Below are 24,091 nucleotides of genomic sequence, written 5' to 3'. Positions count from 1 at the left end.
CCTGGGAGACAAGTCTGTGCGGCGCTGAGCAGCCCGAGGCTCTCGCCTGCCAGCGCCCGGCCCGCCCTGCCCCTGCCCGGCTCCACCCGGGACGCGCAGCCTAGCTGCTGGCCACTGGCAAATGCTGGAGGGGCCTGGGAGCCACACAGGCGTGCAGGGCTCCCGGGGAGCAGGAGGGGGACATGGTGGCCTCTGGGCCGGGGGAGGCCGGTGCCCAGTTGCCTGGCTCCCCACTCTTCTGGAGCCAGCTGTGTACAGGGAGCACCACGCCTCCTTCTGGAGGCTGTGGGGGGCTAGATCTGAAGGACCCCCTGCTGGGTGCTGGGCGTCCCCTCAGGAACCTGAGGGCCTAGAAGGCGGGGTGGACTCCTAGGTGGGTCTCCAGGCGGTTCTAGGCAGGGCTCTGAGTGGGGGTGAGGGTCCTGAGGGGCACTCAGCACCCAGGAGGCGGTCCATGGGCTGGGGCTGGGCAGGGAGGGGGGCAGGGTGGGGTGGGTGTGCTGAGCACAGGTGGAAAGTCCGGGTGTTCCCAGGGGGATTCGGACCCTGCAGGCACGCGGTCGGTGGTTGCCTGTAGGGCTGGGGGAGGGTGGCTCCTTGGGCTGGGCCTGGTCCAGTTATAGACCAGGGCCGGACGTGCGGGTAGCTTGGCTCCAGCCCCAGAGGCACTTCCTGTTGGCAACCCTGGCACCCACACTCAAGCCTGGAGCTGGCCTGAGGCCTGGGCTCTGGGCCTGCCTGGCCGGCAGGGTGGTCCCTGCCCCTGGGGCCTGGGATGCAGGGGGAGGGCCGTGTGATCCCTGACTCGCCCTTGGCTCAGAAGCCAGCTCAGGGGACCAGGCCCAGCTGGCTGTGGGTGGTCTTGCCCACGTGTCCATCCATTTGCCCACCTGGCCGTCAACGGCCAACTGTTCATTACTTTTTTTCCCCTAATATTTATTTATTTGAAAAGCGACGTTGGGGAGAGATCTTTTATTCTCTGGTTCACCCCGATATCTGCAACAGCCAGGGCTGGGCCCAGAGGAAGCCAGGATCCCGGAGCTGCACCCAGGTCCCCACTGGGCGCAGGGGCCCCGTACCCGGACCGTCTCCCGCTGCCTTCCAGGAACCCACAGTGAGCTAGACAGTGAGCTGGACTGGACGCAGGAGAGACCCGATACGGGACGCTGGGGAAGAAAGCCGTGGCTTAGCTCACTGAGCCACGTCACCACCCGTTTGGCTTTGTTGTTTTTAAAGAATGATTTGTTTAGCAGCAGCCTCTGGCCTGGCCCAGCCATGGGCATTTGGGGAGTGAACCACGGGTGGACATGTCAGTCTCCCCCGTCCGTCACTGTGCCACATGGGACCACCAGCTGGCACACACCCTCTGCCTGAGACCCCCCACTCTGCAGGTGGGGAAAGTGAGCCCCCAAGGCAGCTGGAGCAGAAATTCTGAGCCTAGCCAGGCCCAGGCCACTCCCTGGGTCTGAGGGGCGTGGGCTCCGGCCTCCCCCAGGTGTGCAGTCTGGGGGCCGGGGTGCTGAGTGCCCATGCTTTGCAGCCAGGGGCCGATCCCCGCCCCAAGGACAGCGACTCCAGAGGAGATGTGGCTCCTGGCTGCCCGAACCCCAGATGCCCAACCCAAGGGGCGGGCACCCGTCAGCTATAGGACACACCCAGAAGCTGGCGTGCCGGTGGCCTTGTCCATGTGTGGGCCTGCTACCTCCCAGGCTCAGGCCTGCATTTCTTTCTTTCTTTAATATTTTATTTATTTGAGAGGTAGAGTTACAGACAGTAAGAGGGAGAGACAGAGAGAAAGGTCTTCCATCCGCTGGTTCACTCTCCAAATGGCCGCAATGGCAGGAGCTGTGCCGATCCGAAGCCAGGAGCCAGGTGCCTCTTCCCAGTCTCCCGTGGGTGCAGGGACCCAAGGACTTGGGCCATCCTCTACTGCTTTCCTAGGCCACAGCAGAGAGCTAGACTGGAAGAGGAGCAACCTGGACTAGAACCCGCGCCCATACAGGATGCTGGCACTGCAGGCGGAGGATTAGCCTACTGTGCCACGGCGCCGGCCCCATGGCCTGAGTTGCTTTCATAAGGACTTTCCCCTGCTCTCCTGCATCCACGGAAGCCCCCCAGCCCTGTTTTGTGAGCGGCTCCGCAGCTCATCCGTGCCCATCGGTGCACATCTTTCCTTGGTGAAGGTCTGTGTTCCCCTCGAATTTGGGTTTCCTTTGCTCTCATCCCTGGGTTCAGCACCCTCCAGAGCCGCCTCTGCCCTCGGTGCCCTCACGGGGCTGCAGGAACGTGGCGGCTGCTGCCCCCCCCCGGGGGGGGGGCTCCAAGCCGTGCGCAGGCTCCTGGGCTCCTCTTCCGTCTGCTCTCCGAGGCTTGCTCTGGTGTGGATGCGCCACCTGCCTGTCTCCGGTGTCCTTCCTACTTGGCTAATTTTCTTGTCACACGGATTCTCTTTTTTTTCAAAAGATTTAAAAATTTACCTGAAAGGCAGAGAAAGAGAGAGAGAGGGAGGGAGAGAGACCTTCCATCCACCAGTTGGCTCCCCGAGTGATAGGCTGAAGCCAGGAGCCGGGAGCTCCATCCGGGTCACCCACGCGGGTGCAGGGGCCCGACCACTTGCGCCATCTTCCGCTGCTTTTCCAGGTGCATCAGCAGGGAGCTGGTTTGGAAGCACGTAGCAGCCAGGACTCGAACCAGCCACTGCAGCATGGGACGCCAGCACCGCGGGTGGAGGCTTCACCCACTGCACCACAGCGTCACCGAGACGGAGGACAATGACTTAGGGAGTGATGGGCTGGGTCTGTGTCTGGCCAGCTGGGCCCCTCCGGACCAGCAGGACGCAGAGCACCTGAGTGAGCCCGCGCAGCCCAGACCACGCGGGCTCAGGCCCCAGGCCCCAAGTCTCAACTTATGGGCTTCGAGGGTGGGAGTCCAGGCCAGTGATGGTGTCCAGGTGTTCTGTGGACACCTCTGCTCCTGCTCACACGTGGCCCCACCTCTCCGGCTCACTCCGCTCCGATGTCACTGCTCCGGGGTGTGCCCTCCCCCCAGCACAGCCTCAGGGGCTTCTCCGGGTCCAACCGAACTCCTCCCCCGACCCTCCCCCAGCTCCTCTGGGGGTCGGGATGGTTTCAGGGCAGGTGTGTGGCCTTCCCCTGGAGTAAGCCAGGAGGGAGAACAAGAGCCCCCGAAGATGGCCACAGCCTGCCCCCAAGGGACCAGCCTTGGGGTGGGAGTTATCCCAGGGCCTTCCAAGAGGGTGGGGGTGGGGCTGGTCCTGGCTGCTGCGCGTGTGTGGCCTAGAGGCCAGGGTGATTCGCCCACACCTGTTTCAGGGAGGATGCTGAACGCCCTGTCCTGGTCCCTCCAGACCTGGACCAGGCCACACTGGGGCTGAGACCCAAGGGCTGGGAGCAGGGGTGGGGGCAGCTGCCAGCACCTAGGTCCGAATACCCCTCCCACGTTTTGCTTTAAATATCTTAAACTGGGCTCCTGCCTCTGCCGACCCAGAGCCCCGGCTGGGCCCCCAATGCCCTGAGGAGCACGGGAGGGCAGGCAAGAGTGGGGTGGAGAACAGGTGGGGAGTCCAGGGCCAAACCCCCCTGGCCAAGAGAATAAGGTCAAGAGCATGGATCAGAACTAAAAAAAAATATTTCATTCTGAATAAAAAACAGAACAGACAGAACTCTTGGAAATCCTGAAAACAACGTCATCGCTACAGCAAAATTTCACAGAAATCATCGCAGTGTGGGGGCCAGGCTGGCCTGGCCGGCTGTGGGCTGCCTCTCGGGCGGGCACGGGGGACAGGCACGGGCGGGCTCCAGTGGCGGTCGTGGGACGGGCGCTGGAGGGGGCCATCTTCAGGACCCCCCGGTGCGGGAGCCCTTCCGACTGCGGGAGCCCCACATGCCACGCTTGGAGTGGTAGTGATGGTAGAAGTGCCGCAGCCGCAGCCGCTCCACCTCCAGCCCCGCCTGCAGGACCCTGGGGGACAGGGAAGGGGCTTGGTCAGTGCACAGTTGTCCAGGGTGGGGGTGGGGGTGGGGGCGTGGTCAGGGCGCCCACCAGGGCCCGCAAGGCCCAGGTCAGGGTGTGGGGTTCTCTCAGGGAGATGGGGGTTAGCCGTGTGGGGTGGGGGTGGGGGCGTGGTCAGGGCGCCCACCAGGGCCCGCAAGGCCCAGGTCAGGGTGTGGGGTTCTCTCAGGGAGATGGGGGTTAGCCGTGTGGGGTGGGGGTGGGGGCGTGGTCAGGGCGCCCACCAGGGCCCGCAAGGCCCAGGTCAGGGTGTGGGGTTCTCTCAGGGAGATGGGGGTTAGCCCTGGGGGTGGAGGAGGGTGTGGGGTGGGGGTGGGCAGGCACCTGTCCAGGAGCTCCCAGTCTTCGCCCCCCCACTGGTCGCGGAACTCCTCGGTGTTCATGCCCCCCACTCGGTCGAAGTCTGACTTATAGATCCCGAAGAGCCCGAAGCCGTTCACTTCCCAGTAGCCTGGGGGGGGGTACCCAGCAGATCATGGAGGGGCCTGGGGCGGGTCTGTCCCCACGGGGGCCCTCACCCAGGAGCTCAGCACTGACTGGCAGCCATCAGAGGAGGTGGCCTGACCCCGGGCTCCTGGATGGGAGAGAGGTCACAGGGCGGGGCCGAGCTAGGCCCCTGGGGCATTACCGTGGGGGTTTCTGGGGGAGCTCCCGCAGCCCAGGCGCATGACCACGGGGGCGAAGGCCAGCTTGCCCTCCACACAGTGCTTGCGGATGCTGTCCAGGATGCTGGGTGGGAAGTGGATGTGCAGGTCGCACAGGAAGACGATGCTGCCCGGGTCCTGGAGGTGGGGAGAGTTGAGCCCCACCCGGTTCTCCCCCACGCCTGCCAGCCCGCACCCCGTCTGCTCCACGGACCTCCACTGCGTCCACTCCAGCTTGCAGCCCTGCAGAGCGCTCGAAGTTCCCTGTTCGTCTCAGGTACTGGTACCTGGGGGAGGAGGGAGGCATGGCGGGAGCCAGCCCTAGAGCCACGGCCCCTGCTCAGGGGACAGACGCACAGGTCCGCCTCACTGTGCCCCTTACCCTGGCAGCCGTGCGGCACGCAGCGCCCGCTCCACGTCCATGTCCTCGCTCTCGAAGTCCACCAGGACGACGCTGAAGCGCGAATCTCCTGTGCGCGCCTGCAGGGCGACCATGTCTGCCAGGAACTGCGTCACCCAGCGAGCCTGGTTCTTCACTGGAGAGACGGAGCGAGGGCGCTCAGCCTGGCCCTGCGCCCCTGCCCAGCCTCCCCTGGCACGAGGGAGTCCCCAGAGCGCCCCCCCCCAGCCCCAGGGCCGCCTGGCACCTGGCACGATGAAGTGCACTGTCACGTCCTGGCGCCAGGCCAGGCGCAGGGGCCTGCAGAGCTCGGGCCGGCCATCGGGGAGCGCGGAGGCGGCAGCCGGGGGCTCTGGGCTCTCCCCGTCGGCGCCGGCGCCGCGGGCCCCAGGCAGGCGCAGGAAGACGTACTCCGACAGGCGCAGGCGGCCGCCCCCGCGCTCCTGCAGCTCCAGCTCCAGCAGGAAGCGGCTCCCGCGCGCCGAGTCCCTGCGCTTCTCCACGTTCACGATGCGTAGGAGCGCGAAGCGCCTAGGAGACGCCACGCAAGGTTCGGCCCTGGCCCCGCCCCTGAGGGAGGCAGGGTCTCGGCTCTGCGCCCCCTCCCCCAGAGGGCTGCCTTCTGTGCAGGCGGGATACCTGGAAGGCAGGCTGGCCCACCTGCCTATTCCCCCAGGGCAGCCTGCACCGGAGCAGACCCCAGCCCAGGCCCGCCCCCGCCAGAGCAGACCCCTGCCCAGGTCCAGCACCGCCTCCACGGGCTGTTCCTTGCACCTGGGTGGGCCCTGTCTGGGATGAACGCCCCCATGGCTGCCCTGGGTCCCCTCCTGTTCCTTCTGCCCAGCCAGTGACCCCGGCTGTCCTCCCTCTGATGCCCTCAGGAAGCTTCTCTTCTCCAGTGAGGGTCCTGTCCTGTTTGCTGCCTATGCCCCTCTCCCCTGGAGGGCCCTGTGACCTCTGAGGGGCCCAGGCTCCTGCCCATCCCACATACCCTCCCCAAGTCAGGGGCTCCCCTTAACCCCATGGCCACCTGGCTGGGCAGGCCACTGGCAGCCACGACCTGCTTTCAGCCAAGGGCAGGCTCATGCGCCCCCACCTTGGGGTCCGTCACCACCAGGTTCCTCCCCTCCCAGCCTCACACACCAGGGCACCCAGCAGTGGGGCAGCCTCCAGCCCTGTTCTCGAGGGAGACCTGAGACCTCCTGCTTTGCCCAGGACCCTCTGCAGATGGGAACCCTCCTCCCCCATGCCTTACGGACCCGCCTCCTCTGAAGACGCCCACCCATCGGGCCCCCTCTCCACACCATCTGCATGGGGAGATGGGGGGCAGCAGAGTGAGGCCCTGGGTGAGGGAGGCAGGGGGTCCCGAGCCTCGGGGTGGGGTTCTCTGCCCAGTACCCCGTGGCCTGGATCCATCCTAGGGACAAAGCCCATGTCACAGACGTGGGGCTTGTGGGCAGAGATGGGGGGCCCCTGGACTGGACAAGGGGGAGAATTGGTCCCAGGCCAGGGCTCCATGCATCCGGCTGGGTCTGGGTCCCCTGCAGGCTGGGTGTGTCCTCGGCGTGCAACCCCGTACCCGCCATGGCGCCCGTTGAGTCGCTCCATGTACTGAGCCACCACGTCCACAGCCTCGGCCTCGGGCAGCTGCAGGTTCCCGGACACGTTGCACCGCAGATCGTTCCAGTCGGAGCGCAGCAGCTCGAAGTCCACGGCGCCCACGCTGAAAGTGCGGCGCCAGTTGATGGCGGCCTCGCGCCAGCGGCCCGCGGCGCTGTCCTGGGACTCCGCGCCGCCATCCTCGCCCTCCGCCTCCTCCTCCTCCTCTTCTTCCTCCTCCTCGCCCTCACCCAGCAGCTGCGACCTGGACACCTGGGACAAGCTCAGGAAGGAGGTCACGGGCCGCCCGTCCGAGGAGGAATTCGAGGCCTCCGTAGGCGCGGGCGGTCCCGGGGTCGCCTGGGTGCGGGTTGGGGGTCGGGGCGCTGTGGCCTGGGGGCTGGTGGTCCTGTGGCCGCGAGGCCGCGGTGCGCGCGGAGGCGGCCGCAGCTGTACTCTGGGCAGGGGCCTTGGGCGCAGGAAGACACCAGGGAAGGGCGGCCAGGGAGGGCCGCGTGGTGCGAGTTCCCGGGGCGCAGCGCGCCCGCCCAGCCGCACCCTCGTCACGTACACCTTGGACGGCGGCCGCTCAGCGGTGCGGGGCGGCGGGGCTCGGCCCAGGAAGAGGGGCAGGGGGCGTGCAGCCCCTGCAGCCCAGCTCAGGGCCCGCGAGTGTGGACGCGCCCGCTCAGCCAGGGCGCTGCGCGGCGTTGGTGCGGCAGGGGTGGTGCGGGTCTCTGTGGGCACCGCGGGGACAGGGGACCTGTGGTCACCCTGTGGCTGCATCTCAGTGGGCTCCGGAGCATCCAGCACGTCCCCCTCCTCCTCGTCGTCCAGGAAGTCTGCGGGGAGCGCTTGTTAAGCGGACACGCGGGGCGCAGGCTGGGTGCGGGGCCGGGCGGGGTGTGGGGCGGGCACGCACCCTCGGGGTTGAGGAAGAGGAAGGCTCGGCGCTGCACCTCCTCCTCTTCATCTTCTTCTCCCTCTTCCTTGTCCATCTTCATGTATTTATAGAACCCAAACCTGGGGTGGGGGCGGGGCATTAGAGACCCGCAGCAGAGGCCCCGCCCCTGCCGGCGCTCCCCCGCCCACCACCCACCCACCTCTCCAGGTAGAGCGGCGACTCGCGGTAGAAGCACTTGTTGTCCGTTTCCATGTGTGTGAGGCGGGTGTAGTCATTGGGATACACAAAGGACAGGTACACCTGCGGTAGGCAGAGGGAGGGGATACACGGGGCGGGGGGGGGGGCGGGAGTGGGCACATGGGGCGGGAGGAAGGAGTTACACCTGTGGAGGGCAGGGGGAGGGGACGCGGGGGGGGCTGGGAGCACCTGTGGAGGCAGGCACAGCTGTGGGGGCGGGGTGGGAGCACTATGGAGGCAGGCACAGCTGTGGGGCGGGGCTGGGAGCACCTGTGGAGGCAGGCACAGCTGTGGGGTGGGGTGGGAGCACTGTGGAGGCAGGCACAGCGGTGGGGGCGGGGCTGGGGAGCACCTGTGGAGGCAGGCACAGCGGTGGGGGCGGGGCTGGGAACACTGTGGGGGCAGGCACAGCTGTGGGGCGGGGCTGGGGAGCACCTGTGGAGGCAGGCACAGCTGTGGGGTGGGGTGGGAGCACTGTGGGGGCAGGCACAGCTGTGGGGCGGGGCTGGGAGCACCTGTGGAGGCAGGCACAGCGGTGGGGCGGGGCTGGGAACACTGTGGGGGCAGGCACAGCTGTGGGGGCGGGGCTGGGAACACTGTGGGGGCAGGCACAGCTGTGGGGGCGGGGCTGGGAACACTGTGGAGGCAGGCACAGCTGTGGGGCGGGGCTGGGAACACTGTGGGGGCAGGCACAGCTGTGGGGTGGGGCTGGGGAGCACCTGTGGGGGCAGGCACAGCTGTGGGGCGGGGCTGGGAACACTGTGGGGGCAGGCACAGCTGTGGGGGCGGGGTGGGAGCACTATGGAGGCAGGCACAGCTGTGGGGGCGGGGCTGGGAACACTGTGGGGGCAGGCACAGCTGTGGGCGGGGCTGGGAACACTGTGGGGGCAGGCACAGCTGTGGGCGGGGCTGGCGCACTTACAAACTGCAGGCCCTGGTATCTGGCGATAGGGAAGTCCTTGACCAAGTAGGTAGGGGCGTAGGCACAGGGCTCCAGAACGTTCTCCACGCTGGAGGGCTCCACGCGAGGGGCTGTAGGAGAGGCCGTGAGGAGGGGGCTCCTGGCCCTGCCCCAGCCCCGCCCCCTCGCCGCTGCTCACTGAGGAAGAAGGTGTCCCTGGGATCCGGCCGCAGCATGTCCGCGCTGGGTTCGTCCTGTGGCCCCCGGCCCCCCACATGGCTGGCTGGAGACTGGGGCACGTGGGCCACGTAGTCCATCTTCAGGGTGGACTCGTCTGGGGGCACAGGGGTGATGGGACTCCCTCTCCACCCCCCCCCCACACAGAGGTGCCCCCCAGCCCAGAGCTGCCGCACCTGTGTACAGGGAGATGTGGGCGGAGCCGATGACCTCGAACTTCAGGCCGGGCAGGAAGGCTCGCCACTGGGGTGTGGGTAGAGAGGGTGGGCTTGGCTGGGAGCCCCTAGGAGGCCTTCGCAGGGTGTGGGGCACTTGGGGGTAGAGTGGAGGGAGGCCCTGGGGGCAGCCGGGGCCCCTGGAACACTTCCTGGCTGCCCCTGGGCAGGATGCTGCCCTGTGGGCTGTGACTGCACCACTGGCCCCATCAAGGACCAGGCCCAGGGCCCCCGCAGCCCCACCCTGCGAGGACTCCATCTCTCTTCTGTGCTCTCAGTGGGGCTCCTGGGGGCTGCCCCCCGCCCTAGGCCCTTCCAGTTACCCCTCGGGCACCTCCATCTCCAGTCTGGACCCACACAGCACCCCTCAGACCTGGGCCCACAACACTCTCCCTTCCCTGCCCATAGCCCAGGGATCCCGGCCCAGGCCCTTCAGTTTGCAAGCCACGCCCCCAGCTCCTCACAGGGAGGACTCTCCAGGAGCAAATCCTTGGCCTTCTCAGGGCAGCCCAGTCTCTAGGCCCCTGGAGGTCCACGTCCAAGACCCTCCTTGAGGGCCACTCCCAGACAAGCCCCTCTGAGCGTCCTTCTGTGGTCCCTGGGCATTAACTGGACTGGAACCCCATGGGGCTGGGGACCCACTCACGCCCACTTCCACGTGGTCCGAGCCCCGGTCATCCTGCTTGTGCAGCAACTCAAAGTAGTACTTTCGGGAGGCCATGAGCCTGGGGACAAGAAGGGGGGGCTTGTGCCCTGCGTGCCAGGGAGCCCGGAGAGGGGTGGGCTGGGATGACACCATTGCCAGGTGTGTGCAGGTGTGCTCAGGGTGTGGAGCTGCAGATGTGCCGGTCACCCTACGTGACAGCGTGCACGCACCCTGACATCAGTACATCTACCCCACATGAGTGCATGCATGCCACGTGAGTACACACCCCATGAGTACACGTACCCCCATATGAGAACACGCACCCCACGTGAGCACACCCCCCACATGAGCACATGCATCCCACGTGAGCACACGCATCCCTCGTGAGCACACGCACCCCACGTGAGCACACACCCACGTGAGCACACCCCACGTGAGCACACCCCACGTGAGCACATGCATCCCACGTGAGCACACGCATCCCACGTGAGCACACGCATCCCTCGTGAGCACACCCATGAGTACACACACCCCATGTGAGCACACGCACCCCACATGAGCACACCCCTCACGTGAGCACACGCACCCCACGTGAGCACACCCCCCATGTGAGCACACCCCCACGTGAGCACACGCATCCCACGTGAGCACACGCACCCCACGTGAGCACACCCATGAGTACACACACCCCATGTGAGCACACGCACCCCACATGAGCACACCCCCCATGTGAGCACACACCCACGTGAGCACACACCCCACGTGAGCACACCCCATGTGAGCACACGCACCCCACGTGAGCACACCCATGAGTACACACACCCCACGTGAGCACACACCCCCCACGTGAGCACACCCCCCACGTGAGCACACACCCCCACGTGAGCACATGCATCCCACGTGAGCACACACCCCCTGTGGTGAGCACACCCCCCCCCATGTGAGCACACGCACCCTCACAGTCACTCACCGCCGGGGCTTGGACACCTGCGAGCTGAACTTGGTGAATTCTCCCGGTGCCGTCCACTCAGAGCCGGTCTGGAGGGCACAGCAGGGACTGTGGGGGTTCTGCCTCTCCTTGGGGGCACTGGGCCCACCCAGTCCCCATTCCCAGGAGGCCCGGTGAGACTGGGGGGTGGACGAAGTGGCTGGGGCTAGGGCTGGGGCTGGGGCAGGGGCAGGAGCGGGGGTGGGGATACCTTGCCCACAAAGGCCACCAGCTGAGCGGCCGCTGGGCTCTCGTCCAGGCTCAGCCAGAACTCAGAGTTGTCGTCCGATGCCACAGAGAACTGGACATCCCCTAGTCCGCAGGAGAGGGGCTCAGGGGGTGCGCCCCCCAACGACACCCCCTCCCTCCGGGCACCCCCACTCCCACACCATCTCTCGCCGGGTGGATGAAGCCAAAAATCCGGAGTCCATAGTTCTTCCACTTGGGGGACACAGCCAGCTTCTTCACGGTGGTGCGGGTCTGGGGGCGGAGAGCACTGGCATCAGGGCCCAGTGCACCCCTGCCCGCCCACCCCGCCTCCTGCTGGGGGCACCCCTGCCCACCCATCTCTACCTGCTGAGGGCACCCCTGCCCACGCACTCCTGCCTGTTGGGGCACCCCTGCCCTCCCACCCCTGCCTGTTGGGGGCACCCCTGCCCGCCCTCCCCTGCCTGTTGGGGGCACCCCTGCCCGCCCACCCCTGCCTGTTGGGGGCACCCCTGCCCGCCCTCCCCTGCCTGTTGGGGGCACCCCTGCCCACCCACCCCTGCCTGCTGGGGGCACCCCCTGCCCGCCCACCCCTGCCTGCTGGGGGCACCCCCTGCCCGCCCACCCCTGCCTGCTGGGGGCACCCCCTGCCCGCCCACCCCTGCCTGTTGGGGCACCCCTGCCCGCCCACCCCTGCCTGCTGGGGGCACCCCTGCCCGCCCACCCCTGCCTGTTGGGGCACCCCTGCCCTCCCACCCCTGCCTGTTGGGGGCACCCCTGCCCGCCCACCCCTGCCTGCTGGGGGCACCCCCTACCCGCCCACCCCTGCCTGCTGGGGGCACCCCCTGCCCGCCCACCCCTGCCTGCTGGGGGCACCCCTGCCCGCCCTCCCCTGCCTGTTGGGGGCACCCCTGCCCGCCCACTCCTGCCTGTTGGGGGCACCCCTACCCGCCCACCCCTGCCTGCTGGGGGCACCCCCTACCCGCCCACCCCTGCCTGTTGGGGGCACCCCTGCCCGCCCACTCCTGCCTGTTGGGGGCACCCCTGCCCGCCCTCCCCTGCCTGTTGGGGGCACCCCTGCCCGCCCACTCCTGCCTGTTGGGGGCACCCCCTGCCCGCCCACCCCTGCCTGCTGGGGGCACCCCTGCCCGCCCACCCCTGCCTGTTGGGGACACCCCTACCTGCCCACTCCTGCCTGTTGGGGGCACCCCTGCCCGCCCACTCCTGCCTGTTGGGGGCACCCCTGCCCACCTACCCTGCCCGCCTGCTGGGGGCACCCCTGCCCCGGGCACTCACGTGAGGGAACAGTGGGAAGTGCAGGTTCCTTCTCAGGTGGCCCACGGCGCCCCCGCACCAGTCCTCGAACACGTGCAGGTTCACCTGCCCCTTGTACTGCGGGGGAGGGGAGGCCTCACCTTCCGCCCAGCCCTGCCTTCCACCCCCCAGGCTGGCCAGGCTCACCTCCTCCCGCCAGGGGGGGGTCTTGTGGGTGAGGTTCAGCACGGTAGGGTCTCCACCTTCAGGCTACGGCAGGAACAGGGGACGGCAGAGTTGGAGCTCAAAGGGCGAGAAGGGGGTACACAGCCACATGCATGGCACCCGGGCACACCCCACGACGCCCAGCTCCACGCGTAGCCACGTCACCCTAGGGCCCCGGGGTGTGCAGTGCACCAGGCTCACACCATGCACACACCACGCACACCCACAGGACACGAAGCTCGGGCTGGGGTGTCTGCTGGTGCTGGAGCCCAGCCCAGCCCAGCCCAGCCACGGCCACGGCCACAGCCACATCTAATCACCACATCCACACAGCTGACGCCCAAGCCCTTCCCACAGCCCTGCTCACCCCCTGCTCCTCACGGCTCTCGCTGGAGTCCTCCGCCCGCTGTGTGGACAGCACAGCCTGGACGCCATGGCTGTCAGTCACTCCCGCCAGCTTTTCACCATCTGTGAGCAGCACATGCGGGCAGATCAGGCCCAGGCTGTCTCCAAGGCCATAGCCCCAGCTGCCGGGGTCAGCCGGGGGCCGGGGGCCTCCATCCTGCAGGCTGGTGCAGGGTGTGAAAGCTCCCCGTGCCCCCTGGTGCCCCACCCACACCCAGCACCTCGCAGGGTCCCTTCCCGCTGGGTGTGCGTGTGCGTGTGTACACGCGTGCCCATCTGGCTCTCCTGGCCTGGCTGCGCTGTCTCAAGGACCCCCGCTGCCCCTCCCTCAGCAGAATACTTCACGTCCGCCCCCCTCTCGTGGGTGCCGGGCCTGCGACTGCGGCAGCGTGGCCGAGGCTGAGCCTGCCCGAGGAGCCCCGGCAGCAGCCCGGCAGCCCGGAGAGGGAGCATGGGCCCACGGCGCTTCCTGCCACAGGTGGCCCTGGAGGTGATGTCGGAAAATGACCCCAAAATACATCAACGTGTGGCCTATTTCAGAGGCAGACGGGCCGTGGGGCTGTGCACCCCGAGCCGCCCACTTTCTGGAGCACCTCGAGCCCCCTTCACCCCTCCCACCCGGTCCAGGAGCCCGCTGCTCAGTCCAGACCTTAGGACCTGGAACCTGTCCAGGCAGAGCCCCTCCTCTGGGGGAGGGGCTGCCCATGGCCTCCTGCCTGCTGGCGCCTCGGCACGCCCAGGCTGTGCAGCCTCCTCCATGGACGTGGAGAGCCTGGGGCTTGCCGGGAGCCCAGGGCTGGACAAGAGCGAGGCGGCTCCAGCCGGGAGCTTCCAGGACTCAGGACAGCTCCCACAGCTCCCACCCACCAGGAGGCCTCCCAGCCGGTGGGACTGAGAGCAGAGGTGTCCTGGGAAGAGGAGTCCCCACGCCCCCTACTGGTTAGGCTCAGACGCCCCCAGGGAGCCCATGGGGGCTGGTCCAGCAGGGCTGGGGTCAGCTGAGTCCTGCCCTGTGTGTGTGCTGAGGGTGCGGGCTCCTTTCTGGGATGGAGAAGGTCGGGGTTTGAGGCAGCCCCAGACCCCCGGCCTGCGTGCAGAGAAGCGCTGGGATGTTTAGGTGTGGGCGGGGACCGACCGGAGCTTCCGGCTCCCCAGGTGCCCGGTCATTGTGCCAGCGGTGGCCATCACGCCCCTCCTCACATCCTGCCTGGGTGGGCTTCCGGCCCTGCCCGGGGCCCGCTTCTCCGCAGGTTTGCGCCCCCTACCTCCCTCTCTGGAAAGCAACCCCCTCCCGCCACCGCCGCAGTGTGTCAAAGGTCGCCACTTCCTAGAGCCCCCAACCCACCCCGCCGGGCTGCCCAGGACCAGGCCGCCAAGTTTCGGGCTCAGGGTCCCCTCACCCCGCCAGAGTTCGCCCGGGGCCCATCACCAGGCCTCGCTCCCGAGGCGGCCGGCCCGGCCGATTCAGGTGTGCCTGGGCACCCCCTCCAGGAAGCCCCCGCGGCCGGGCCCCCGCCGCTGGGGAAACTGAGGTACTGCTTAGCTGCCCAGGAGGAACGAGGAGGCCTCAGCAGGGGCTGGGGGCGGGGTCTCGCCAAGGGCGCACCGTTAACCCCGTCGCCACCGCGTTCAGGCCGGGGCCTGAGCCAACCCGGGTCCCGGACGCGCCCCGGGAGGGTCGCGAGCGTCACTGTTACGTCATCAGGCCCCGGGCCGCGTCCCTCCACCCCCACGGCCGGCAGGACCGAGCGCGCCCAGGCCCCCGGCCGCCTCGGCCCGGCGCGCCCCGCCCTACCTCGCGCGGGGCTCGGCCGCCGGCGCAGCGCGCGGCCCGGGCGCGCCAGGCTCAGGTGCACGAAGGTGAGCCACGCGGCGCCGGTGAGCAGCAGCAGCAGCAGCAGCAGCTTCGCCTGCTTGCGCACCTTCTTCACCGGGAAGCGCGGCATCGCGCGCCGCTCAGGGCCCGCGGCCCCGCATGGCCCGGGGTCCGCCGCCCGCGGCCGCCACCCCCGGCTGCCCTGGGCCGCGGGCGGGGCGGGCGGCGGGACCGAGCGGCATCCGCGCGCGGTGCTGCCCGCCGTGGAGCGCGGCGCGGCCGGCGCGCCCGCGGCAGTCCCGCCCGGTCGGCGCGCGGGAGCCAATCGGCGGCGGCGGGGGCGGGCGGCGCGTTTGGAGGCGCCCGGTCCCGGCCCCACGCGCGCGCCCACCTGGCTGCGCGGCGGCGCTCGCGGGGACGCGGGGATCGGGCGGGGCGGGGGGCGCGGGGCGCGGGGACGAGGCCGCGGGGATGCGGACAAGGCCGCTGCGGGCGCGGGGGACCCGCAGACGAGGCTCGTGAAGGCCCGGCCGGGGCCAGAGAACCAGGCGGGGGAGCCGAAGACGGGCCCTAAAACACTGGGCCCCAGCTGGAGGCCCTGGGGGTCGCGAGGGATTTTAGAACGCGGGGCGGGGTCTTCCCTGCCTGTCTGAGGTTAGGGGCCTGGGCTGGAGGCAGAGGGGCTCGGAGGGCCTGGGGCAGGCAGGGTTTGTGCTTCGGCCCCCATGGCGCACCCGCGCGGTTCGTGCCGCCCACTGGTGGTCTTTGTCCTCCAGCCCACCCACCTCCGGCTGCCATCCCACTTCCCCTCCTGTCCAGCCCCGCGGCGCTGCTGGGTCCGGGTCTAAATGGCTAGCGCTGACCTCTGGAGGCCTGGGGAGAGGCAGCAGGGGTTCCTATTGCTCAGGAAACAGCAGGGGGGTGGCACGGGGGGGGGGGGGGGGGACCAGTGCCTGGGTTCCACCTGCCCTGGCATCTGGCCCCTCTCCACGCCAGGCCCCCCCAGCCCAGAGGGAGGCGACTCACCCCCACCGAGTGGACAACTGGGCCTGCCCTCCGGACAGTGCAGTGCCTACCGCTCCTCACGACCACGCCTGAGCTCTGGACGGGAGCAGAACCACGAGCCGTGTGCTGGCGCTGATGGCCTGAGGCTGGGTGCTGGGGACACTGGGGACACTGGGGACACTGGCGCGCAGTGACGAATTGTGACAGTGGCCCCATCCAAGGTGATGCCCGCGTGACCTCCCTGGAAGCTTCACCACTGAGAGGTCCAACGCCCGCGAACGCCACACACACATGCACACACGTGTAAGCACACGTGCACACATATATGTGTGTGCACGCACACACACCCCCAAGCCCTTGGGGGCTGGGTCTAGTTTTCTATTTGCTAAGGAACAGCTCTGGGGAGGTCCTGCCTTCCAGATTTCTCTGTCTGGGAGTGAAACCCACCCCCTGCTCCCCTTTGCTGGTTTGTCCCCCAGCGGGAGGGGCCAGATGGCATCCCAGCTTCCCGTGGCCGTGGCCCTGCTGGGACGTTCTAGCCTTTGCTAGGACGGGGAAGACTCCTAGGGTGAGCAACTTCAGCTTTGCACCCAGGACAGTCCCAGGCAAACTGGAACACGCTGGCCCTTAGAGCCGAGAGCCGGCCAGCAGCAGAGCCTGAAGGTGGATCCGCAGTGGTGTCTCTGTGCCCTGACGCCTGGCCTTGGAGAATCTGCCACATCCGGAGGACATCACCCGGCTCCACCGAGAGTGGACACAGCTGTAAGCCCACAGGGGACATCACCCGGCTCCACCGAGAGTGGACACAGCCGTAAGCCCACAGGTGCCAGGTTTGCTGGCGTGGAAGGCCCGCCCACAGCCAGGGTCAGGGTCCTCAACGGAGAGTGCTCCTCGGGCAGCATCAGTGGCCCACATACTCGACTCTGCCAACCGTGTGGGAGGCCTGGGTGGAGCTCCGGGCTCCTGGATTCTCCCTGGCCTGGCCTCGGCTGCTGTGGGCATTTTGGGAGTGGACCAGTGGGTGGCAGGGCTCTCGCTGTCTTTAAACAAGTAGACAGAATGAAGAACACAGTGATGGGGCCGGCGCTGCGGTACAGCTGGTAAAGTTGCCTCCTGCGACACCGGCCTCCCACGTGGACTCTGGTTCGAGTCCCGCCTGCTCCACTTCCGATCCAGCTCTCTGCTATGGCCTGGGAGAGCAGTGGAGGATGGACCAAGTGCTTGGGCCCCTGCACCCGCGTGGGAGACCTGGAACAAGCTCCTGGCTTCAGCCTGGCCCAGTCCTGGCTGTTGTGGCCATTTGGGGAGGGAACCAGTGGATGGAACGCTTTCTTTGCCTCTCCTCTGTAACTCTGCCTTTCAAATAAATAAATAGATCCTAAAAAAACAAAGCACAGAGATGGGGACCTGCCCTGAAGAAATGCAGTGTCCCCAGGACTCCTAGTCCATCCTGCACAGCCGGCCAGTGACCTGCACCCAGGGCGTGGCTCTGCTGCCGTCAGCCACCACGGTGAGCACGGCTCTGTGGGGAGCACCGGTGTCAGCCAGAGGATGACCAGGCCGGCCTGGGGGAAGGGCTTCTGGCTGGGGCTGTGGTAGCCACCGGGCAAGCTCCCAGTGCTGGGCGTGTTTTGTGCCTGCCGCCTGCCTTCATTGTCAGGCTGCAGGAGTGACACCCGTGCCACCTCCGTCCTCCTCGGCAGGTGTGTTACCAGGGCCACCAGGCCTGAGCCCATGCTTTTTGTCCCTGCACCAAGGAATGGCCTGGCCACCAGCATACGTGGTTTCAGAGTGGGGCACTGGTGGCCTGGGCCACCCAGCTCTGCCGTGTGGAGCCAGAGCTGTTGGCTCTTTGCTGAAGGGGCTGCGGGGGCCATCCCTGCAGGGGTGCACAGCCCCAGGGAGCTCCCCAGGGCAGGTGCATCTGAGCCCCAGGCTGATCCTTGGGTGTTCCCCACCCGGCACTCACACGAAGGTACTGCAGACGGCTCATGGGAACATCTGAAATCCCGGCGTATGAGGAGTCTTCGAGGTGTTCGAGTTGTGTGTGGGGTGGGCACTTGGCCTGGCGGCTCAGGGACTCCTGCCTCCGGGGAGGGAGGCCCTGCCTGAGCCCCTGCCCATGACTTCAGCCTGACCCAGATGGCGAGTGAACCCCTCTCAAGTGGATTTTCTTTCTTTGGAGAGGATTTATCTGCTTCAAAGGCAGAGTTACTGAGAAAGAGCGAGTGACTGGCTATTCGATGGTTACCCCCAGTGGCTGCAATGGCTGGGGCTGGGCCAAGACGAAGCCAGAAGCCTGGAGCTCCAACCGGTCCCCCTCGTGGGTGGAGCACTAGGGCCACTGGCTGCTTCCCCAGGAGCTGGAACAGGGAGCTGGGTCGGAGGTGCAGCCGCTGGAACGCGGACAAGGGCACGCATGCGCATGGCTGCCATCTGCGACTCCACCCCACGACTGCCTGCACAGAGCCCAGAGCGCCGCGGGGGTCTCCCAGGTGGGGGGCGGTGATGACCCCCACGCAGGTGCGTGACAGGCGGAGCTGGGTCGGAGCAAAGCTGGGACTCAGCCAGGCCCCGGGTGTGGACGTGGGGTCCCCCCAGCGGCTCAGAATGCAGTGCGGCTGGGTCGGGCTGCGGGGCTCAGGTTCGTCTCAACACCTGCAAGAGGGCCAAAGGTGACACCTGGCGCTCCGGAGCCAGCGCCTGAAGCAGCCGCACCCACGCCTCTGCCCAGCCCCCGATGCTCTTGGGAGGAGACAGGTGGGGGCAAAGGGCAGAGGTGATGCGGGCACAGCCCCCAGAGACCCCCGGAAGGGAGGGAGGGACAAGCGGGAGGGGCAGGCCCACATCTGTCCGCCCAAGGCTCCAATCGGGAAGTGGGCGAGGCCCTTCCCTACGCCCTACTCCGGGGCCGCCGCCAGCTACCCTCCCTCTTGGCTGGCCCTGGGCAGCTTGAGTTCCGGTCCAGGCCGGCTCAGAGCTGCTATGGGGTCTGCGACTGGTCACTCATCAGTGACACTCGGGGGGGGGGGGCCGCCGGGCGCTGGGACCCCCAGGAGGGAGAAAGCGAGCTGACGGTGACCAGGGAGAGGCGGCGGCCCAGACCCGGCTCGGGGCCCCGGGAGGGGCGGCTCTGGCAGCCCAGGCGAGTGCCGGGCCTGGACCCCCACCCTGAGAGCAGCCCCCCAGCTGTGCAGGTGCCACCCTGGTGCAGGGGACGACCCCGCACCCCCTCCGCCGTCCGCACAGCCTGCGATCAGCTCTGTGGGCTCCCAGCCCAGCTGCGTTCTCTCCAGGACATCCGAGGTCCTGCTGTCCTCGGCCCGAATGACCGAGTGACCCTGCACTCTCGGATTCTGTCCTGAGAGGGGCCCAGCCCTCCGAGGGACGCCTGCCCACGGCTCGGCCCGAGCGTTCCCGCCTGCAGAACCAGGGGTCGAGGCCGGCGGTGCTCACAGGACCGGGATGGAAGCCGCCCTCTGCAGAGAGAGGGCAGCGCCAGAGCCCATGGGCCAGGACCCCGAGCCCCGCCCGGCAAGTCCGGCCCCTCCTCCTCCCTCTCCCAACCCCCCAGACCACACTGGCCGCCAGACGTTTTGGTGTGAACAATGCGGGGTAAAACCTCGCGCCTTCCACCGTCTGTGTCCCACCACGGCCCCTCCCCGCACGGCTGAAGGACGGACAGCCGTGGGTGGTCCTGGGCACGGGGTCACCCGTCACGCGGACAAGAGTAGGACACCGCGCAGCTCGGCAGGTCCACACTCCCGGTGCTCATGGCCCGGGATCACCGCAGTCCAACCCCAGCTCCAAGCAGACGGACGGCCGCCGGAGCCAATCGGCTGCCCGGTCCTCACCCAAAGTCCAACCCCCAAGCCCGGCTGCAGTGAGACGGACGGCCGCCGGAGCCAATCGGCTGCCCGGCCCTCACTCGCAGTCCAACCACCAAGTCCGACGCTAATAAGACGGACAGCCGCCAAAGCCAATCAGCTGCCCGGCCCTCACTCACTGGCCAACCCCTGCTCCAAGGAGACGGGCGGCCGCCAGAGCCAATAGGCTGCCCGGTCCTCACCCAAAGTCCAACCCCAAGTCCGACGCTAATAAGATGGACGGTCGGCCCGAGCCAATCGGCTGCCCGGCCCTCACCCGCAGTCCAACCCCTGCTCCAAGGAGACGGACGGCTGCCAGAGCCAATAGGCTGCCCGGTCCTCACCCGCAGTTCAAACCCTAAGTCCGACGCTAATAAGACGGACGGCCGCCGGAGCCAATCGGCTGCCCGGCCCTCACCCGCCGTCCAACCCCTGCTCCAAGGAGACGGACGGCCGCCGGAGCCAATCGGCTGCCAAGACCTCACCCGCAGTTCAACCCCCAAGTCCGACGCTAATAAGACGGACGGCCGCCGGAGCCAATCGGCTGCCCGGCCCCTGACCCAGCCAGGTCATTGCCGACTGGGAGCTACAAACCCGGATTTGTCCATTTTCTCTTAAACAAAAATAAATAAAAAAGTTTATTCGCAAGGCCATGTGACAGAGAGGGGGCTTCCGTCCGCCGGCCCAACCCCGAGCCCGCCGAGCGCTCCCGGGCGCCGCCGCCGACACGGGCCGCAGGCGCGCGCGGGGAGGGAGCCGGAGGCCTGGGCGCGGCCGCGCAGGGGGCGGGGACCCCGCAGGCCCGGCCCGGTCCCGACAGTGGCCGCCCGGCCGGGGCGAGAACGCCGGGCCGGGGAGCGGCGGGGCGGGGCTTCCCTGTACCAAAGGCGGGGCTAGGGCGGGGCTTCCGTGTACCCGGGGTGGGGCTTCTCGGACCAGTGGACGAGCCGGGGCGGGGTTTCTCTGACCAGTGGGCGGGGTTAGGGCGGGGCTTCTCTGGCCAGTGGACGGGGCGGGTCCTCTCGGTGCCAGTGGGCGGGGCTAGGGCGGGACTTCCCGCCTCGGGACGAGGGGCACCACCGAGCTGGGGCCGGTACCCGCGCGCGGAAGGGGCTGCGGTGGTCGCTCACTGCCTGCCCACGCCGGTCGGGGTCTTCTGGCGTCCCGCGCTGTGACCCCGCGTTCCCTCCCGGGCGGGGCTTCCGCACACGGCGAGGGTCCAACCCAGCCCCCTCGCCCTCCGCGCCCACCCAGCTCCCTGCCGCGGGCGGCCAGGGAGGGGGCCAGCGACGGGGGACCCCCCCCAGAACGGTTAGATAAACCGCAGAACGCAGACAGCACGGAGGACCGGGCCCCGCAGCCACGGCGCAGTCCCCGCGTCGGCCCTGCCCCGGCGGACGGGAGCTTAGGGTCCGCCCGCGCGGGGTGAGGTCCGCCGCCCCGCGCCCGCTCAGGTAGTGGGCGTGTCTTGTTCTTGAGAGGTCGCTCCTCGCGTGCTCTCTTCGCGTGCATTCATTCGTTCGTGTGTGCATTCACTCATTCCAGCAGCACCGCGCAGGTGCCGCCTACGACCCCAGCCCCTGACCCCGGCTGCTCCGCTGACACCCAGAGCTAGGGGCGCCCAGGTGCTCAGAGCCCTGCCTCCCGCGTGGGAGACCCTGGCAGGGGCTCTCGGTCACGCTGCCTTTCTAACAAAAATAAATCTAAAAAAGGCAGAAGCTCAGCAGGAAGAGACCTGCAGGGCGAGGCCGGAGCGGGCAGCTCGGGCAGGGCCCTGTGCTCAGCCATGCAGGGACCCGGCCGGACGCTAACGCCCAGGCGCGCGCCCGCGGCCTCTCAGGGGCCTGGGGCCCAGCGCCTGCCTTCCCCGGGGCACCTGGGGCCATGGGCTGAGGGGACGCTGGGGCCCGGGGACGTGCTCTCGTGCGGCCACAGCCACACGCACAGGTCCTTGCAGTGCCCGTCACCACCCCTGCCTGGGCCACGGCTGACTCCAGGTGGCTGCTGCATGCACGCTGCTCGCTCCCGGGCCGAGCTGGGGTTCTGCGGCCGTGGCCATGGCAGACTGGGCGAGAGGTCCGGGCAGTGGGCGCCTTCAGACTCGGAGGGTCCGGCCCCGTGCCCCAGCCCAGCTCGTGTGTGGCTCTGGGCTTGGCCCAGGGAAGGGGTGATCCGCACCCCAGTGCCCTCCTCCGCTGCTTCGTCCATCTGCTGGGTCCCTGACAGAGGGCCTGACGGAGGTGGCCGGTGGCCGGAGTTCTGCCTCTGACCTCCCCTAACCCTGCAGGCCCCCTCTCACCCAGGTGGTTAAGCCCCGGGGTCCTGGTGCCATCCTGTCGGCCGGTTCTGGCTTTGGCCTGGCCCAGCCCTGGCCGGTATGGCCATTTGGGGAGTGAACCAGCGGATGGAAGACTTTCTCTCTCTGTAGCTCCGAGTTTCAAATAAAATAATAAAAACGTGTCACATTGAAGGCCCTGGCTTGGTCGGTCTCTGGGGGGACGTGGGAGAACCCCAGACCTACCTCCCCGGGTGGGAATTTCCCCCCCCGGGTTCTGGGGCAGCTGCGGTGGGGGCGAGCTCCAGGCGCCCTTCGCACCCTGAGTTGTGTGAGGGAAAGCTGAGCGAGCTCCGGGAGGTGAGGGGGAGAGGCTGGGCTCTTTCTGAGCCACAGGAAGGCGTCCCAAGCCCACGCGGAAATGTGCGTTGTCCGTTCCAGGGGCACTCGCGGGGGCGATTCTGTGCGCTTGGTTTCGATTTAGCAGAAGGCAGAGAGAGAGAGAGAGAGAGAGAGAGAGAGAGAGAGAGAGAGAGAATCTTCCTTTCCGCCCAAATGGCCGCAGCGGCCAGAGCTGGGCCGATCCGAAGCCAGGAGCCAGGAGCTTCCTCCGGGTCGCCCACGCAGGTGCAGGGGCCCAGGGACCTGAGCCGTCACTGCTGCACTGTGGGACGCTGGTCATGCGAGGCGCCTGCCTGTAGGGGGCGTCTCGCGCGCGCCAGCAAAGTAGGGGGTTCTGTTCCCGCCTTCGATTTCACAGCCTCTGGCCTGCGCTGAGAACGGGACAGACTGTTGCTATTCCTCCAGGTGGCCCCAGGGGGCGTTGCCGTGCAGCTTAGCTTTTAATTCATCCTGTTCCTCCTCCAGTCTGAGAGGCGTGGAGGCAGCTTCACCCTGCGCGTGCTGGGGGGCCCCACGGTCAGCCTGAGACCCGCAGAGAGGCAGAGGCTGACCCCACGTGGAGCCGAGGGCGGGGACGGGGCTTGGTCCTCTGGGTGGGCATCTGGGGGTGGAGGTGCCCCTGCAGAGGTTGCTGTGTGGGCAAAAGGGGGGATCATGAGGCCGGCCAGTGGGGCTGGGGTCTGCGGGCCCCTCAGACGTAGGTGGAACGCCCTGCACAAGCAGGCTGCCGGCTGTGGCTGGAAAGCCGTCTCCGGACCGACCGGCACCCCCCACTAACAGCTTGTGCTGCGGTGTGTGACCTTGCCACCTGGACTCTCACCGCCAGGGTGGTCCTTCACCCAGAGCTGGCAGGGGAGGGGCTGAGCCCCTAAGGAGAGAGTCTCCAAGAGACCCTGCTACCTCCATGAGCCCCAAGCCAATCAACATACGTATGTGAAACTGCCGTCCAGCGGGCACCCCCAGTAGGATGACCCCGTGAACAGACAGCAATGCCTTAGAAACCCGGATGCTCCCTCAGAGCCAGCGTCCACTCGGGCACTCCGCCTGCTCTCCCCTCGGACCAGACGCTTTCTCTGTCGCCTGCCAATCAAGTAAAAGTTTCTGCCTCTTTGCAAGTTCTCTCCCGGCTCTTTAATTTCTGTACTGAGCTGAGGAAAAGAACCCAGGAGACTCGCTCCAGCAACTGCCCTCCCCTCTGTGACCGGTGACGACCACCTGCTGAGCCCCCTGCGGGGCGGGGTGTCCACCCAGAGCTGCCCCTGCCCCCACCAGGCCCATGTCCCTTGGATGCTGCGCCCCCGGGGCCTGAGCCACCTCAGCCGCTCCCAGTGGAGGTGGCGTCCAGCCCACCCGGTGCTGCGCAGGTTCTGGCTGGGCTCTGGCCACGCTGCCCCCTTCCTGGGCCTGTGTGTCTCCCAGGCCTTGGCCACTCTACTCCACCCTGAGTAACTGTCTACTAACTTCTACAAGAAGATTTATTTGTTTTATTTGAGAGGCAGAGTGACGAGGGTGGGGAGAGGAGGGGGGTTCCATCTGCTGGTTCACTCCCCACGTGGCTGCAAGGGCCAAAGCTGGGCCAGGCTGAAGCCAGGAGCCAGGAGCTTCTTCCGGGTCTCCCACGCGGGTGCAGGGGCCCGAGAACTGGGGCTGTTTTCTGCTGCTTTCCCAGGCCGTGAGCAGGAAGTGGGGCAGCTGGGACTCCAACTGGCACTTTATGGGCCACCCCTCCCATGCCCCGACCTCCAGGGAGGGAGGGCTGCCAATGAGCTTGGCAGTGATGTCGATTGTGGCAAACCCCCGAGGGCAGAGGTCGGAGTGCACTCCGCCTCCGTG

At 67.9% G+C, this 24,091-nt stretch overlaps 1 protein-coding gene across 1 annotated transcript; it reads right to left on the bottom strand.

The window, feature by feature from the left end:
• Positions 1-3,630: 3,630 nt before the first annotated feature.
• B4GALNT4 (beta-1,4-N-acetyl-galactosaminyltransferase 4) lies at positions 3,631-15,017 on the bottom strand. Its single transcript, XM_070053736.2, has 20 exons — positions 14,690-15,017; positions 12,857-12,957; positions 12,472-12,534; positions 12,307-12,402; positions 11,193-11,283; positions 11,015-11,115; positions 10,786-10,853; positions 9,816-9,894; positions 9,131-9,197; positions 8,917-9,051; positions 8,739-8,848; positions 7,779-7,879; positions 7,598-7,698; positions 6,656-7,517; positions 5,324-5,607; positions 5,059-5,212; positions 4,891-4,963; positions 4,661-4,814; positions 4,357-4,483; positions 3,631-3,981 (listed from the first exon to the last, which is right to left on the bottom strand). Exons 1-20 carry the CDS (start codon positions 14,838-14,840, stop codon positions 3,858-3,860), a joined length of 3,042 nt encoding a protein of 1,013 aa, XP_069909837.1. The 5' UTR covers positions 14,841-15,017; the 3' UTR covers positions 3,631-3,857.
• Positions 15,018-24,091: the final 9,074 nt, after the last annotated feature.

Source organism: Oryctolagus cuniculus, chromosome 1, assembly GCF_051225735.1.
Source record: "Oryctolagus cuniculus isolate XC-2025 breed Fujian yellow rabbit chromosome 1, ASM5122573v1, whole genome shotgun sequence".
NCBI classification, from domain to species: Eukaryota; Metazoa; Chordata; class Mammalia; order Lagomorpha; family Leporidae; genus Oryctolagus; species Oryctolagus cuniculus.
Note: the sequence above shows the minus strand (reverse complement) of the source record. Positions and strands in the feature narration are given on the sequence as shown.